The sequence below is a fragment of the Sebastes umbrosus genome, chromosome 20 (assembly GCF_015220745.1).
Source record: "Sebastes umbrosus isolate fSebUmb1 chromosome 20, fSebUmb1.pri, whole genome shotgun sequence".
NCBI lineage: Eukaryota > Metazoa > Chordata > Actinopteri > Perciformes > Sebastidae > Sebastes > Sebastes umbrosus.
Window position 1 is genome coordinate 10,087,710 of NC_051288.1, and position 16,578 is coordinate 10,104,287.

Consider the following 16,578-nt stretch of genomic DNA (forward strand, 5'->3'; position numbering starts at 1 on the left):
AAATGTGGCACAATAACTGTAAATTATGTGCAAGTACTTCCCAAGAAATATGACACCAATCGGCCACATAGTGGCGCTTTAATTAACGCCAAAAAACGCGATTTTGGAAAGGCCACGCCCCTCACACCATAAGTTGATTGACTTGAAATTTGATACACATGTCCAGCTCCATGTGGTGTACAAATAAAGCCTCTTGGACCACTAAAGTCCACCTGACTAGCTTTTCCACCATTTTGAATCTCATACTAATCCGTAGGTCCGCTTGCTACCAAATTTTCTGCGGATCATTATTGGACCAAGCTCATCAAAAGTTGCATAAAACTTTGACGTTGATATGTCATTGTGTTTTGAAGATGTTGACCAATGAACTTAGCAAAGGGTGGCGCATACCAGGAAATTGGCCATAATTCATTGACCATTAAATCTTGGTCGATATCTTCAGTACGTGTTTGGGAATAGGCATACCAAAGCAATTTTTATAAAACGGTCACTATATCCTGACAGTAGTGCATGAGACAGGTAACCTGTGTCCACTTTTTTTATATCATATTTGCTCCATTTCTACCCACTGCAGCTTTAACTATTACCAACAAAAACAATCTATCAATCTAATCTATAGAAAATATCTGGATAATTCACAACTTTATAATTCTTATTGGTGAGGTCACATAAAACCAAGCAAAGCTTTGCACATGGATAGATAGGAAGGTAATCCAGGCACTTCAAAATACTAAAACAAGTGACAACGAGGAAGGAAATATATTAAAAAGCCTTTATTGTAGTGGCTTAGTCATTAAAAAGCCAACATATTTCAACCACTGTAAATCTTTGTCAGGGCTTAAAACAAACAGACAAAGCGGATGTGGTCTCACTTACAGGCATATGGTATCAACAACCAATGGGAGGTAATCGCATGATCACCATAGTATTACAACATATTACAAAGCTTTGCACCGCTCCAACCTTAACAAGCCTAATCAGCCACATAAGTGAAAACACCTGTGTGGGTGTCCAGGGCTTTTAATCAATGCACCGTATTTTATAAGCTGATTGTGTGTTTTGTATATTAAAATCAAAGTAACTATAGTTGTCAGACAAATGTAGTTAAAAAGTATAATACTTATGCTGGGGAAGCTGTGGCATGGTCGGCAACCATAACTGAAAATACAAACATTTTGAAAAATGTCAAAGAAGAAATTGAGAAATTCCAGGAAATGGACATCTCCCTAGACCCGCTACTATTCTTACTGAAAGTATCACCTGAATGCCTGTTTACCACAGATCAGTGCTATGTACTGCATATCTTATTGATGGTTGCAAGAAAAACAATCACTATTAACTAGATGAAGACTAACCCTCCCACAATTGCTCAATAGTTACAAAAAGACAAACAGGTGTACATGCTGGAATACATGACTGCCCAGGTACAACTGAAATTGCCTATTTTTAAAAGGAGATGGATGTTAGTTATAGATTAGTCAGGAATCCTGTACTTAATTGTCTTTGATGTATAGTCTTTGTAGGTATATATGTGAATGGATGTGTGTGCACTCCATCCATATGCTGCGTTACTTTGTTTTTGTGTACATGCATGTCAGGTGAGGCCCAGTCTCAAGGCGGTTTTGTGTTGTGATAATTCATTGCCTGTTTGTATTAATGGCAATAAAGTAACAAAAAACTGTTATTTGAAATACAAGTAGATTAGTAATAAGTACAAGTACCTAAAACATGTACTCGAGTACAGCACTTGAGTGTATTACTATCCACCAGCACTATGTGAGTCTATTTATGAAGCAGCAGCGCCCCCTGCTGGGTGATGACGACACAAACACCCACCTGCTGCTGCTGCCTTGGAAACAGCCAATAGGAACAAAGACACAGCAACACTTCCTGTTTCACGTCGGAGAGCTATTTGATGTGACTAATGTGTGAATATCAGAGGAGACACATCATGATTTAGACAGCTGCTCATTCATTTACACCGTGCAGCGGTGACACCGGCGTCGTTTGACCGTTCATGAGAGGAAGCTGAAGGTTGGTGTGTGTTTGAACTCTTGTTAATTTGCTATTTGTAGAGAGATAAGCCTGTATAAGCCTGCACCAAAAACAAGCTGAGTGTCGTTATTACAAGCCGAAAGCTGGTTTTACTGTACAATTAGTACAGTCTGTTTAATCATGACAGGTTAGCTACATGTCAGTCACACCTGCAGTGCAGTGAGGCTACTTTGTAGCCTTTGTGTCGCAGTGCTAATATGATACATTGTAACGCATCAATAAACACATTTATCTGACTGTAGCGTCCTTACTGTCAATGTTAATGTATCTGTTTTTTAATTATTATGCTCATTATGAGCTGAATAGCCCTTTGAGTGTATGTGACAGCCTTTCAGCAGCATCCTCCCTGCTGGTGCTCGTTACGCAATGTTGTGAAATGGAGACCACTTAACAGCAAAGCTTCTAGCAGCCCTTTGCATTGTTTACTGTATTAAAGCGTCACTTCACATTTTGCCATGCAGGCTTAGATGTTGTGATGACATTTACCGTCCAGGATGTAGAATATGGGTCAGTAACAGGCTTTGGGAAGTGGTGTAAACAAACAAAACACACACACAGTGAGCAGCTATGGATCAGTGCCACCTCAACACCAACACATCACCATGATTAATGTGCACAGCTTTGCTCCCAAGTGGGAGTTTTTAGCATTGACTTAGAGGTCATGCTTTTTTGCTCATTTGTGCTGTATTTATGAATGTCACAGTGGGAAAAGCAAAATTAACAGTGGCTGAGTTAAATTTAGCTGCTTTAGAGTCAGAGTATTTTTCCTTTATTAAAAAAAAAACATAAATAATAATACAACAAAATACAAATGAGAGTGATGGATGGATGGATAGATACATAGTAACTTTATTGATCCCGAGGGAAATTCAAGTTTCCAGCATCACAGTTCCATAGTGCAAAACATGTTAGTAAAAAGGCAGTAAAAAGGTTAGTAGTGCAAAGTACAAAATAATATAACAGATATAAAAATACAAGGAGATGAAGAAAAACTGTTAAAACTGAATATGGTGCAGGGAAACAGCTGTGATACACGACTATTAAAAAAGTGAATATAGTGCAGAAGAGACTGTTAAAAATGAGTATAGTGCAGGGTAACTCCAGTAGCTTAGTCTATGAAAGTGCACTGTGTGCATTATTATCTAGTAGGATAGTAATACACTCAAGTACTGTACTCAAGTACATGTTTAGGTACTTTATCTGAGTATTTCAAATTACAGTAATATACTTTTTACTGAGAAACTTTCTCATTTACAGCTAAACAGTACACTACAAGATGTTTCTGAAAACATTTAAGGAGAGAAATAGAGATGTACTAATTAATTAGACATACTGTAAGGATGCAGCTATAAATAATGGTGTATTTGATATGATTTGAATATTATCTCTCCATTGACACACTGGAACTAACAGGTATTTATAACTTTAAAGCTACATCATCTACACCCTCTTCTTCCTGTTCTCCAGGAGGTTTCCCAGTGCAACCATGCCCGTCTCCCTGCTGTGGGCGGTGGATGTGTACGGACGGGTCTACAGCCTGTCGACGGCGGGCCAGCTGTGGGAGCAGTGCCGCGATGCCCAGATGGAGTTCAAACGGGTGACGGCGGCTCGGCAATGCTGCTGGGGCATCGCCTGTGACAACAACGTCTACCTGAACCTCCACGCTTCTGACCTGCCGGTTCGCTTCCAGGAGGAGACCTACGAGAACCAAGTGGGTCATAGTTTACACAGAGTTTGGCTCTGGAAAAAAAAAACTTTTTTTTTTTATGTGGCTATCCCTTATTTCCTCAACGAAGTATCCTAAGTCAAATCGAAAATGTGGAGTTCCGCTTGGACTTGTGATATGCGGGATTGAGTGATTGAAAATGAAAGCGTAACATCCTCATACAGCAGTATCATACTTCCTCTGTTGCCAATTCCAGCACACAACTGTCAACTGTGTGCCTTCACAAGCACATTAGAAGTACGTTGAACAAGACTTTTAGCAAAATAACACACACAGTGAAAGTATACTGTATGTGGAACTTCAGATTCATGCTTCCTGTGAATGATTGTAAACGTTTTGCACCATCAGGTTGTTGTCACACAGCTGTCCGGTTATGCACATTAGGTCAATACTGTGCAGTGGCTGTTCTTACAGAGTACAGGGCGCTCTTTGTTAGTACATTTTTCAAACACAGTTAAATTGAGAGAGAGATTGGATTATCGGGGGAAACCAAGGGAAACCGCTGCTTTTACTTTGCTTGTTTTGACCTTGTGCTCTAACATGCCATCTCTGTCTGTCTTTCTGTCAGCGATGGAATCCTGTTGATGGTTTCTCAGAGCGTTTGTTGCCAAGCGACCGCTGGCAGTGGAGCGATGTCACTGGTCTGCAACACCAACCTCTGGACGGCTTCCGGCTACCCTCCGACAGCTGGGAGTGGGAGGGCGACTGGTACGCCGATGAAAATTTGGAGGGAGAGCCCACAGAGAAAGGGGTGAATTATTATTTTTTCTTACATCTCCCGCACTTCAGCATCAGTTTCTGTCTTTTTAAATTCCTGCCTTGTTTTAATAATTGAGACGTTTCTATCCGCAGGGATGGACCTACTCCATCGACTTCCCCACCACCTACACCAAAGACAAGAAGTGGAACTCCTGCGTCCGTCGCAGGCGGTGGCTCCGCTACAGGAGATACAAAGCCATGGACACCTGGGCTAAGGTGGGTTATACTGTGTGTGCGTGTATTTGAGTGTGTGTAAAGCTTTCTGTTTGCTCACCTGCGTCTCTCTCTCCCTGTGTGTGCTGACAGATCCCCGCACAGCAGACGACTCTACCAGATCCTTTCAGCGACATCAGCTGTGGAGGCTGGGAGATCAACGAGGAGCCCAGAGGCCGGCTGTCACTGTGGGCTGTGTCCCTGCAGGGAAAGGTACAGCACACACACACACACACATGCAGCACCCACATTAGCCTTAGGTATCCATGGCAATGGGCTTCAAGTCTTGATTAGTTTGTAATTTGCACAAATTATTTCAACGACAGTGTGGAAAAACAGTATTTTACTGTCCTCTCGTGCATAATTCAACACATTTTCTGGTGTTTGCCGCTGTAACAGAGCAATAACAATCAACCATTTATGTATTACAGTATTAAAGTATTGCTGATGGAATAGCAAATTAACTATTTAAGCATATCTTGCAGTTTGTACTACTGAACCTTTGCTGTCATGCAGCTCATAATGTCTTTTAAGATATCATTTTTATTAACTGTATCTAATGTAATTGTCTAATGTAATTGTTTTTTTAGATTTTGTGTTGTATACACACTTATACACACACACTAAGGATGTGTTTGTGTGTCTGTTATTATTTTTTTGACCTTGTTAATGCCCATAGCAAGATCACACAGTCTTGTCACGTCAGATAAACAACTGCATTTGCAAATACTTGATGCAGAGAGATTTCTTTCCTCTCTTCCTGTGCTGTTATCACTCCAGATGATCTAACCCCTCTGTTTTTTATCCAGGTGTGGTTCAGAGAGGGAATCTATCACCATAATCCTGAGGGCTCTCTGTGGGAAGACGTGCCTCTCCCCAGGGAGGTGGTCCAGATCAGTTGCGGCCCGGGGGATCTGATCTGGGCGGTGCTGTGGGAGGGGCAGTTCATTGTCAGGGAGGGCATCAGCAGAGACTGCCCCAAAGGTACATAGGGTGGGAAGAGGATGTGGTTTGTGTTTATTGTCTGTATTGAGAATAATGTTTTTTTTGCATGTCAGGCACCTCCTGGACGGAGGTGGACTCTCCCAGTCCTGATGTGGGAGCCACATATGTAGCCGTGGGAATCAACGTCGTTTGGGCTTTGACCAAGGACAACAAAGTAAGAAAATTCTGTAATGAACAGTATAAAAGACGCACTACGTGATTGGAATACTGCTGCAGACAAATACCAGCTACCTTTTAATAAAATGGTTATCCTAATAAAGTGTTTTTTGTTTGTTTATCTAATTACCATTATCCAATTTCTCACTTAATTGTTTATTGCATATTTGTATTTATTTCTACATTTTACATACCTTTACATATCTGTGTGTATATATAAATTCACTCTGCAGTTATTCCCAATACTCCTCTATGTACTTTTCCAATATTTGGTATTAACCGTCGTGTTTGAACAGATGTGTGTTATGCTAAAGAGCACTTTTCTCTCCGCTCTCCTGCGTCGCCAGGTGTGGTTCAGACGCGGCGTGAACTCCCACAACCCCTGCGGCTCCGGCTGGATCAACATGGTGGGGGAAATGATCATGATCAACGTAGGACTCAACGACCAGGTGAATTCCAGCCACATGACATCACACCCTAGGAAGCAACATATCAAGTACCTTCCTCTCTGCTGGTTACTTAAGCATTGCCACACTTCTTTTAGTGTCACGTTATGGGATGTGGATATAATTAAGTCAACCTATTGTTGTCGTGTGTAGGTGTTGGCCATCAGCTGCGAGGATCGGGCGGTGTACTTCCGACAAGGTGTGACCTCTAGTGAACTGAGCGGGAAAACCTGGAAGACCATCAGCGTCCCACGAGATGGAGACCGATCCCACTCCAGCGCCAGCGCGAGCAGCCTGCAGAGGTTAGAGAGGCCTCAGTAGACACACACAGACATAAACAGATTTCAGTCAACATACAACAGTCACGGTTTAATAATATAGAAAACAAAACTAAATTCAGTTCCTCTTTCTATCCCTCCATGTCTCAGTGCTGGATGTTACTTCTGCGGCGAGGTGCGTGCTCAGTCAGCAGTGAGTGACGTGGAATCAGACACAGAGAAAGCATCTACAGATGGAGCCAGCCGCCTCGTCGCCTACACCTCACCTGAGTCCTTGGTCGACGCTCCAACAGACCTCTCTGACCAACCTATCGAGACCCCCAAACCCCGCATCCCCAAAGTCACCAGCGACAGCTTCATCTCTGAACTCGTCTCTGACCGAGAACCAGGAAAAACCTCGAGACAGGGCGGCGGTCCTGCAGGTCCAGCTGTCCTGGAGGAGGAGCCGCCCATCTCCGGAGAAGAAGAGGTCAAACCCCTCTGTGCTAGCGTAGCTATTTCCCCCAGCCAGTCTGCAGGTCCTCCTGACCCCCAGTGGAGTAACGTGGATCTGGAGGAGGCTCAGGGCCTGCAGGCCCAGACTGGAGTGTTGGTGGTGGACTCAGCCGACACCTGCAGCTTGTCATCGGTGGCCACATACACTCTGGCCATGGAGGACCCGTATGGGGCCGATGAGCACCCTCTGTGGGCGTGGGTCAGCGGAGGCGGCTGCTCTGTGGACAGTCACTCCCAACTCAGCTGGTTCAACTGTTCTATGAACGCTTCATGTGAGTTACATGAGATACATAGAATCAGTGCTAAAGAGCAAGAGAGCTCTAACTACACTCGAACTACAACCCATGTACTGTATGAAGTGGTGTAACATAATTATTCAATAACATCTGAGTCCCAGAACACACCATTAGAGTGAGTATTCATGTAACATCTTAGCTCCGATGTCAAGGCTAGCATGATTGCATTGTAATCCCATGTCTGCAGGAAACCTGAGTCCATTTAGTTTCCTTTTTTTCTTTTTTCAGTTATTGATTTTACCTTTCTCTCCCTCCCAGCTTTGGTCCAGTCAGTCCAGTCCGTGAATCTGTCCATCTCCCCGGCCCAGACGGCAGCCTGGCGGAGACAAATCTTTGAGCAACTCAGCGAGAGGACCAAAAGAGAGATGGATAATTTCAGACATTATGACCAAGCCATAGAACAGGTACTACAGCAGGAGCTTCAGGATATTTGTTCTTTTTCTACTTTATTTCTGTCTCTTGTCTGGTATTTTTTTCATCTTACCTCCCTCTTTTTTTATTTATCACTAATGAATTCACTCTTCTTCCCGACCCACTGCAGTCTGTGTGGGTGAAGAAGGGAACCATGCAGTGGTGGAGAGACTGGAAGCCGCACAAGTGGGTCGATGTTGATTTTGCCCTGGAGCAGTTCTCAGGACCAGAGGGCAACAAGGACGGCATCCTTTTCATCTATTACAGCTTTTATGAGGAGAAGAAGGTGAGGAAGACGTGTGTGTGTGTGTGTGTGTGTGTGTGTGTTTTCAGGATGATGCTGAGCGGATTAGACTTGTGTCAATACAATATGTGCCAGTTTCATAAGCCTTCTGGAGGGAGATAGTTGATTTATAGTGTCACGGTCAGGTTAACACAGTGGAGACTCATGGCAATGGAATGAGTCATTCAAATGAATCAGAACTGCAGTTTCTCTCTTGCACTCACTACTGCTTTTCTCTTCTTCTTTTTTCTTCCACTGTGTACTTTTTAAAACTTTATATCTACTTTCTTTCTCTTCTTCCATCTCTACTGCCACTCTGTCCAGTACATGCATGCCTTTGTCAACGAGGTCACCGTCCTGGTACCTGTGCTAAATGACTCCAAACACTCTTTTGCCATCTACACTCCTGAGCGGACCAAACAGAGGTGGCCGATGAGATTGGCAGCAGCCACAGAGCTAGAGATGCACGACTGGGTATGTATGGATACTGTATCCCTACCTTTTCTTTGTTATTGCCTTCTTTCTTTCTCTTCTAATCACTTCTCATTTTTCTCTCCCTCCCTTTTCCATCCCTCCCGGTCTCAAGTTGGCGTTGTTGAGTGTGTCATGCTGCGACTCCAGGGGGATCCAGGGTCCTCCCTCTAAACAGGCCATGTGGTCCATCACCTGTAAGGGAGACATCTTTGTCAGTGAGCCCTCTCCTAGTCTGGAGGCCATGCCTTACCCCACACCCTGCGACCAGATGTAAGAATAACCCCCACAGCTATGGAGGACTAAAGCTGCCATAATAATAAATAATTACTGACTCAATAAATAAATAATTGAAATAATAAATAAATGTATCAAATAAATGTGCAGGTTAATAATAAATAAAAATAATAATAATAATAATAATTTTAATTGAGATGTAAATAGAAAAGAATAAATTGGGAAATAATTAGTTATGAAAATAAATAAATAATTTGTCAAATAAATAAATATATTGTAATTATTTATTTTTCTATTTCAGTGCGTATTTATTTATTTTCAAATGAACCTGCACATTTATTTGATAGTTGAGGCTTTTATTTGTACATTTATTTTATTATTATTTAATGTATTTATTATTGAGTCATTTGATTTACTTCTTAAAATTGCAGCTTTAGTCCTCCGTACACATAACTCATGTGCAGGGGAAAGAATATCATGCTAAAGTTTTTCATTTTTGATATTTTCCACATTTTTATCTTAATCACTCAGCCTTTATGAAGCATTTCTTTCCTTTGTGCAGGTTCTGGCGGCAGGTCGGAGGTCACCTACGTGTGGTGGAGTGTAACAGCGTTGGCATAGTGTGGGGGATCGGCTACGACCACACCGCCTGGGTCCACAGCGGGGGCTACGGAGGAGGCTTCTCCCAGGGACTGGCCAGCAGCACAGATAACATTTACACACAGTCGGATGTCAAGAGCGTCTACATCTATGAGAACCAGAGGTGGAACCCTGTCACCGGCTACACCAACAGGTACAGTAGAGGGCTCGCTCTGGGCAACGCTGAGATTCAAGTTAAAGAGGGGAAGTTTGTATTTTCACAGCTGGCATCTATGAAATACATGCACCTAGTTTTTGTCAGTAGAAACTGAAATATTTGCAATTATTTCTTTAGTTGCATAATTTCAGATTCCAACACGGAAATTCCCAGACTAATATGGCTGACTGTGTCTACATAGACACCAGGGAGTCTGAAAAAAATGTCAACAACTGTGATGAAATTGCAACATTTCTGTTTTTACTGTTTACACTTAACATGTCATGAAAATAAAATGTGACAAGTATTGTAATACATACCGTCACTCTCTAAGACGACCTGTCTCTGCAATTTGATGAGATTTTCTTTCCCTAAACATCTAAACCTTTACCATAACACTATGATGTGACAAACAAATACAAACATTACTACTACAGCTAAAGCAAATGTTGTTTTTGACAGTTTGATTTGAAATTTAAAGTCACTCATTTAAGGTGTGTTTGGTTTATTTTAGAGGGCTCCCTACAGACCGCTACATGTGGAGCGATGCATCAGGACTACATGAGTGCACAAAAACAAATATGAAAGCACCCTCCCCTCAGTGGACATGGGTAAGTACAGCTACAATACGCTAGAGGCTAGGAAATACGCTGTAGTGATCTGAAACCAGTCCTTCATCCTACCATTCTGACCAAACTATAAATATTTGGACTTGAATTATCACGGAAGAGGTGTTTAGCCAGAAATACAGATGTGTTCAGTGTTCCGAAATTTGCTGTTTCCAGGTGTCTGACTGGGTGATCGACTACGGTGTGTCGGGGTCGACAGACAGAGATGGCTGGCAATTCGCAGCTGATTTTCCAGCGTAGGTTTCATTTGTTCACCTGCTGTGTCAGTATTTTCAAACTATGCTGCCCACATAGTTATTACTTTTATTTATTTATTTATTTATTCCTTCCTTCCTCTTCCTCATCTCTCCATGCAGGTCATATCATGGCTATAAAAAAACGACGGACTTTGTGCGTCGCAGGCGGTGGGCCAGGTACTATAAAAAGCAACGCTGCTGTAATAATCTCTCCAATGTATTTGCTCAGCAGGAACTCAGTGGTCTGAGACCGGCCAGCGCACTTGACATCTGCGGCTTTTGTTTGTGTGTGTGTGTATAGGATTTTTTATAAAAGTCAACATAGATTTAGCAGAGGAGACAGAGATCTTTAAATAGTATTGAATGCATGACTGATGTGAAATATATATATATATAGAAGTGTAGGACACAATGAAAGGAGCATCCTTACAATCATTCATCTTTTTTAAGCCTTACAAATGACTTACTGTGAGAAAAAAAAGAACATAAACTCAACTCAAAGATTCGGACTGTTAATAGACTAATGGAGCCAGAACATATGGTATTTAATTAAACATTAAAATGAAGACTAAAATGTATTAAATGTTTTAATACAAAACACACTTAGCTGAAAATTGTTTGTGTAATTAAAGCTGCATATTAAGAGATTTTAGTAAGGTTTCATTTTCGTAGCAGGCAATCTGATTATCACTGAAAAGTCTCTCAGCCCGTCCAATGGGAACCTCTACCAATCATGCACCAACATCACTTGTAGTCTAATAGGTCCTTTTCACAGCAGCCATTTAGTCATTGCAGGGTAAACTCAGGTGTAGTAAATAACATTAATTATGGCCCTGATCCATTGAGGTGTGCCAGGGCCCTGGTGTTGTGCATGTTGACTCACTGAAATGGCTGTGACACACTAAATAGAAACAGGACCATAATTAATTTGATCAGTGACACGTGTGTTTACCCTGCAATTTACATGTCAAAACGTCTGCTGTGAAAATGGCCTATTATATTCACAGGTAACATCTAACTGGTTAACAGTGATAAACGTGTGGAAACATTGTGCAGCACAATGTAGAACAACAATAACACCAGTAACAATGCAAGAACACATCAAATGAGACTTATGGGAGGATTGATTTTGATGATTTCGATCACGTCACATGATCAGCACTCATCCAATCATATTAACACTGATCACGGTTTCAACTTTCAAATTAAGAGCATACTGTTTTTCAAAGTAACTTCATCCAGGATTAACAAATCAATCCTCAAATTGCTTTTAAATTTATCCAAATTAGCTGGATGAGAATAAACAGGATTGCCCCGATTACAAACCTGAATGGGTCATCCACATTTGACAACAGGGCCCAGGTTCTTTTTGCCAAATCTCATACTCCAGCAGCATCTTTAGCACCTGTGAGCATTGTGTTTTTTTCCTCCTTCACAGGAAGTGTAAATTGGTCACCACAGGACCCTGGCAGGAAGTCCCGCCCATATCACTGAGCGATGTGACCATCCTGCCGTGTGCAGCTCAGAGCAGTGTGGACGTGGTTCCCCTGTGGGCGATCAGCAACAAGGGAGACGTTCTCTGCCGACTGGGAGTCACCACACTGACGCCTGCCGTGAGTCACATGTACTGTATGAATACAGACGACACCCCATGAACATGTTTAACACCAATTGGTGAGTCAACCCATAAACACTCACGGCCATGTTCCTGGTCTCATTGCAACTGCGCAGAACCACATTTTGTACCTTGTACATTGTCCTTCCCTGCAGTGTGGAATCCTTTCCTTTATCCCTAATAGAGACTCATTTATCATTCATGAGTATGATACCAGAGTGCAGCAGGACATCTTTTATATCTATTCCTGTTGATAAGTAGCTAAACATGGACAATGCAAAGAGACCTCCAGTGTAGCTGCAACAAAACTATTTTAACATTACTTGGGAGGTAGCTGTTTTAACAAACTCTTTGTTGGTCTCTCAGGGATCCTCGTGGCTCCACGTGGGAACTGACCAGCCTTTCAAGTCCATCTCTATCGGAGCTGCCAGCCAGGTTTGGGCCATCGCCAAGGACGGTTCGGCCTTTTACAGGGGATCTGTGTCTGCACAGAGTCCAGCAGGTCAGTGGGAGAAAACTGTGATATTCTGCCACTGTCAGATTTAAATCTAAAACATTAAGATTTATTTAAAAAATGAGCAGAGGTAAGGAAACAAAACTTCTAATGCTGCAAACAAAAAGAGGATTTATGTGTTATGTCTCCCTCTGCAGGAGACTCTTGGTACCACATCCCCTCCCCGGCCAAACAGAAGTTGAAGCAGGTGTCTGTCGGGAGGACGTCAGTCTACACTGTAGATGAAAATGGTAAAGCGATTGCATTTGTGTTTAGAGCTCACCTTTTAGGCAAACATTGATTTTAAATAAATAGATATCTGATATTTATGTTTCTTGGATGTTCTGTCCAGGTAACCTGTGGTACCGGCAGGGTGTGACCCCCAGCTACCCTCAGGGCTCCTCCTGGGAACACCTCTCTAATAATGTACGCAAGGTCTCTGCAGGGCCTCTGGACCAGGTCAGTACCATTACTTCTTTTCACTGTTGGTCTCCTTTTGTTACTGTCTATATTAAAGTAAATGATAGACGTGGATGTGATAGCTATTATATTTGATACATCAGCAGTTGTGAGCCTTTTTTTTCTGATGCTATAACTATCAATTTAATATTCTTTGTTGTAATAAGCACCACAGAAAGACTTTGTTGGTGAACATGAACATGCTGTGGGCGGTTTATAGATTTTACCTCCTGCAATTTTTGGGGCATTTAAGTTCAGACTTGACAATGAGTTGTCTTTTTATTATTTAGAACTGCTAACATCAAAGTATGCAGCTTTGATGAATGATTCAGAATATATTTCTCAAAATTAATATATTTCGAAATGTATGTGTTAACACATGGATCCGTCATAAGAAATGCAATTTTGAGGTCATAAGCCATCCTTACATGTTGTTTGTTTGACGGGTGATGTTTGGTGTTTTGTTGTTGTGGGGTAGGTGTGGATCATTGCGGACAAGGTGCAGGGCAGCCAGAGTCTGAGCTGTGGGACGGTGTGCCATCGGCTCGGAGTCCAACCTGTGGAGCCTAAAGGACAGTCGTGGGACTACGGCATTGGGGTAAGGCACCAAAGAAACTAAACTGTATGACCGTGTTGTCAGGGTATTAAAAAGTCTTAAATAGAATTGTCAAAAGTCTTAAAGAGGACCTACAGTATTATGCTTTTCTGCCTTTAACCTTTCCTTTAGTGTATGATAGTTTTTGTGCATGTAAAAGTTCGGCAAAGTTACAAAGTTCACAGTCCACGTCAAAGGGAGAAACACTGCTCCTGAACTGCCTGAAACGCCTTGCTTGAAGTCCCGCCTTTTCGTTCATAACGTGGTGATGTCACCAAGTAACACATTAGCATAATACCTGCCTAGCGGCTGGTTTGGCACGCCCTGAAACAAAGCTAGTTAGAGCGGAGCTGGAGCGGAGGCCGAAGACTTGGGCCACCTGACCAATCAGAGCAGACTGGGCTTTTCGGATGGGGGGGGAGCTCAAACAGAGCGTTTCAGACAGGGTGAAAAGAGGTGCTGCAGCACAGCCGGTATGAGGAAAGTGCGTTCATCTGTATGCAATATGTCAGGAACACAATTTGGTACAAACGTCCACCTGGACTCAAGCATGAACTGATTAGATTTTGGTGGTCAAAGGTCACTGTGACCTCACGTCCGTCCCATTCTCGTGAACGTGATATCTCAGGAACCTCTGAGTGAATTTCTTCAAATTTGGCACAAACGTCCACCTGGACTCAAGGGTGAACTGATTAGATTTTGGTGGTCAAAGGTCGAGGTCACTGTGACCTCACTAAACATGTTTTTGGCCATAACTCAAGAATTCATAATTAACTAATTAGGACAATTCTCCACAAATGTCTAATTGGGTTTAAATGATGTAGTGATGACATTTTGGACAGACGTGGATGTAAACTGCAACTAGACCAAGAGGCACTAATTCTAGTTGTGCTTAAAGTCAGACAGTAAATAAGTTTACTTGCAACAAACAAAAGTGTCTGGAGTTGATTTCCTTTATTTTTAGGGTGGATGGGACCACATCACAGTGAGAGGGAACTCCATGGAGCAGCCCCGCGTCCGTCTTCCCTCTCTGATAGCCGCGGCCCCTCAGAGCCCGCTGCCTGTCAGGAACACGGAGGTCAACGGCAATGCTGTGGGATGCTAGACACACACACTAACACACACGTATCCTGCACATAGCCATCCTAAACCATATTACCTTTGTAGTAATATGTAGTATGTAGTTTTTTGTTTAAAAGAACTTCTACTTCTAACACTGGAGTAGCAGCAAACTCTATAGAAGACAGCCTTTTAAGTCTTCACATCACTGCAAGTCTGTAACAGAAAGTTGTGACTGTTGGACTTTTAGAACAATCTTAAACACTGAGCCGAATCCGTCTCCTTTTTCCTCTGAAGACAATTTTTAGTCTTTTGACCCAAATGTTGTTTATTTTTACTAAGCTGTACGGGCATTTCTGTCTAATTTTGCCGTTTGTCTTCGGTCACTGACATTGAACTTGATGGTCTTAATGCATTTTTCCCTTATTTATTCATCAGGCTGTGATGTTTCTGTTGGTTAATGTGGTTTCTGTGTATAGAGTGGAGATGAATGTGGAAGGGTGGTGTTTTTATGAGTTTGCTAGTTTTTTAAAAGGGAAAAAATTGTATACATGTACTTTAATTACAGTTGCTTAGCTGCTGAACTGTCAGCTCCAGGGCTGGTATTGTAGTACAAAATTATGTTTAATGGTTAACACGTGTTCCAACGTGAAAATTGATAACAAGATAGAGCAGACAAGACGATGTTTGATCCAGGCTTCACTGGCTGCTAATCTGACAACATAATTTTATACCACAGATGCAGCATCTGTGTATTCCCGCTAGGTTTCTAATGTCACAGGTTTCTGAAAGGACTTTTTGAAGCCTAAGTCTGGGTATAATGCGTGTAACAATCCTGCCAGAAAATCCAATTTAGGGTAATGTGGTGAAACCTGAGTGTAGCTGTGTTTGGACTGGCAAGAAGATACGAGGCATCTGTAAATGAAGGTATACTTTTCTGAAAGCTTAGTCTGTTTTATTAGTGCAACTGAGACACTAACGTCTTGTGAAAAAAAAGTAGTTTGTATTTCTTCAGGAAATTTGAAGTTTTTTTTTCCATTGACTTCAATGCATTTGGAGTGTATGTTTTTTTTTGGAGCCAGCATGTAGCAAACCTGCACTGGCTTCATTTACCTGTGGTGGTTGCTGCTGCTGCTTGCCTTGTACAAACAGTTGACTGATATTTTATAAAGATTTTAATGTTGTTTTCTAAAAAAAAAAAAAAGTTATTATTATAATGTCATCATGGCGTGTGTGCAATGGTTAGCGTGGTAAATAAGGGAAAAAGTGCGGATTACTCGTAGAAGTCTTGTGGTTGATGCTAAAAACTGAACCTTCCTCTTTCTCAGGAGAATATTTGCATGCCGTCTACTTCCTGCTGGTAGTAGAATGACTGAGCAATGAGAAGAAAACGCAAAAAAACCCACTATATTTTTGTTATAAATCTGTAAAATATTAATATTATACAGTGAGTATAGTGGTTGCTGCGATTCATATGCCACACTCATGAATTGCATCTGTTCAGGCATCAATTTATGATAATGACTGCCTAAATTCACCCCTATATCATAATGTTACTTTAAGCCTTTGGAAATGTTGAAAGTGTACAGAGATGTGTCTGTATTACCTGTGAATAACTATCATACTGTGTTACTGTAGCGTGCAACACTACATCAGTGTTGTTGACATCGTGGAGTACATTTTGCGAGTGTTGTGCATGGTCAAAGTAACAGTCCTTGTCAATAAATAAATGTGTTTATTGATAATAACTCCCCAAATAGCTTTCTCCTGATCTTTTGTCACTACAATGTCCCACCTTGAGACACAAAAAAGTCAAATAACACACACTTTAAATATCATTCGTGCCTTCCAGCTACGGGTGCACA

At 41.8% G+C, this 16,578-nt stretch overlaps 1 protein-coding gene across 1 annotated transcript; it reads left to right on the top strand.

The window, feature by feature from the left end:
- The first annotated feature begins 1,870 nt into the window (after positions 1–1,870).
- Positions 1,871–16,458, top strand: tecpr1a (tectonin beta-propeller repeat containing 1a). Its single transcript, XM_037755556.1, has 24 exons — positions 1,871–2,034; positions 3,523–3,766; positions 4,350–4,532; positions 4,634–4,756; positions 4,847–4,966; positions 5,563–5,737; positions 5,812–5,912; positions 6,262–6,363; positions 6,514–6,662; positions 6,789–7,405; positions 7,688–7,833; positions 7,971–8,126; positions 8,448–8,597; positions 8,710–8,867; positions 9,394–9,624; positions 10,142–10,238; positions 10,413–10,492; positions 10,613–10,669; positions 11,931–12,105; positions 12,474–12,609; positions 12,759–12,851; positions 12,953–13,059; positions 13,538–13,657; positions 14,619–16,458. The coding sequence occupies exons 2-24, from the start codon at positions 3,542–3,544 to the stop codon at positions 14,757–14,759; spliced, it is 3,642 nt and encodes a 1,213-aa protein (XP_037611484.1). The 5' UTR covers positions 1,871–2,034; positions 3,523–3,541; the 3' UTR covers positions 14,760–16,458.
- Positions 16,459–16,578: the final 120 nt, after the last annotated feature.

What these genes read in the sequence shown, in the direction of transcription:
- tecpr1a (XM_037755556.1), top strand. Translation starts at nt 3,542, where the DNA reads ATGCCCGTCTCCCTGCTGTGGGCGGTGGATGTGTACGGACGGGTCTAC. An exon ending in AGCTAGAGATGCACGACTGG is followed by an intron (nt 8,598 to 8,709) that starts GTATGTATGGAT and finishes CCCGGTCTCAAG; the next exon opens with TTGGCGTTGTTGAGTGTGTC. An exon ending in TCACCACACTGACGCCTGCC is followed by an intron (nt 12,106 to 12,473) that starts GTGAGTCACATG and finishes TTGGTCTCTCAG; the next exon opens with GGATCCTCGTGGCTCCACGT.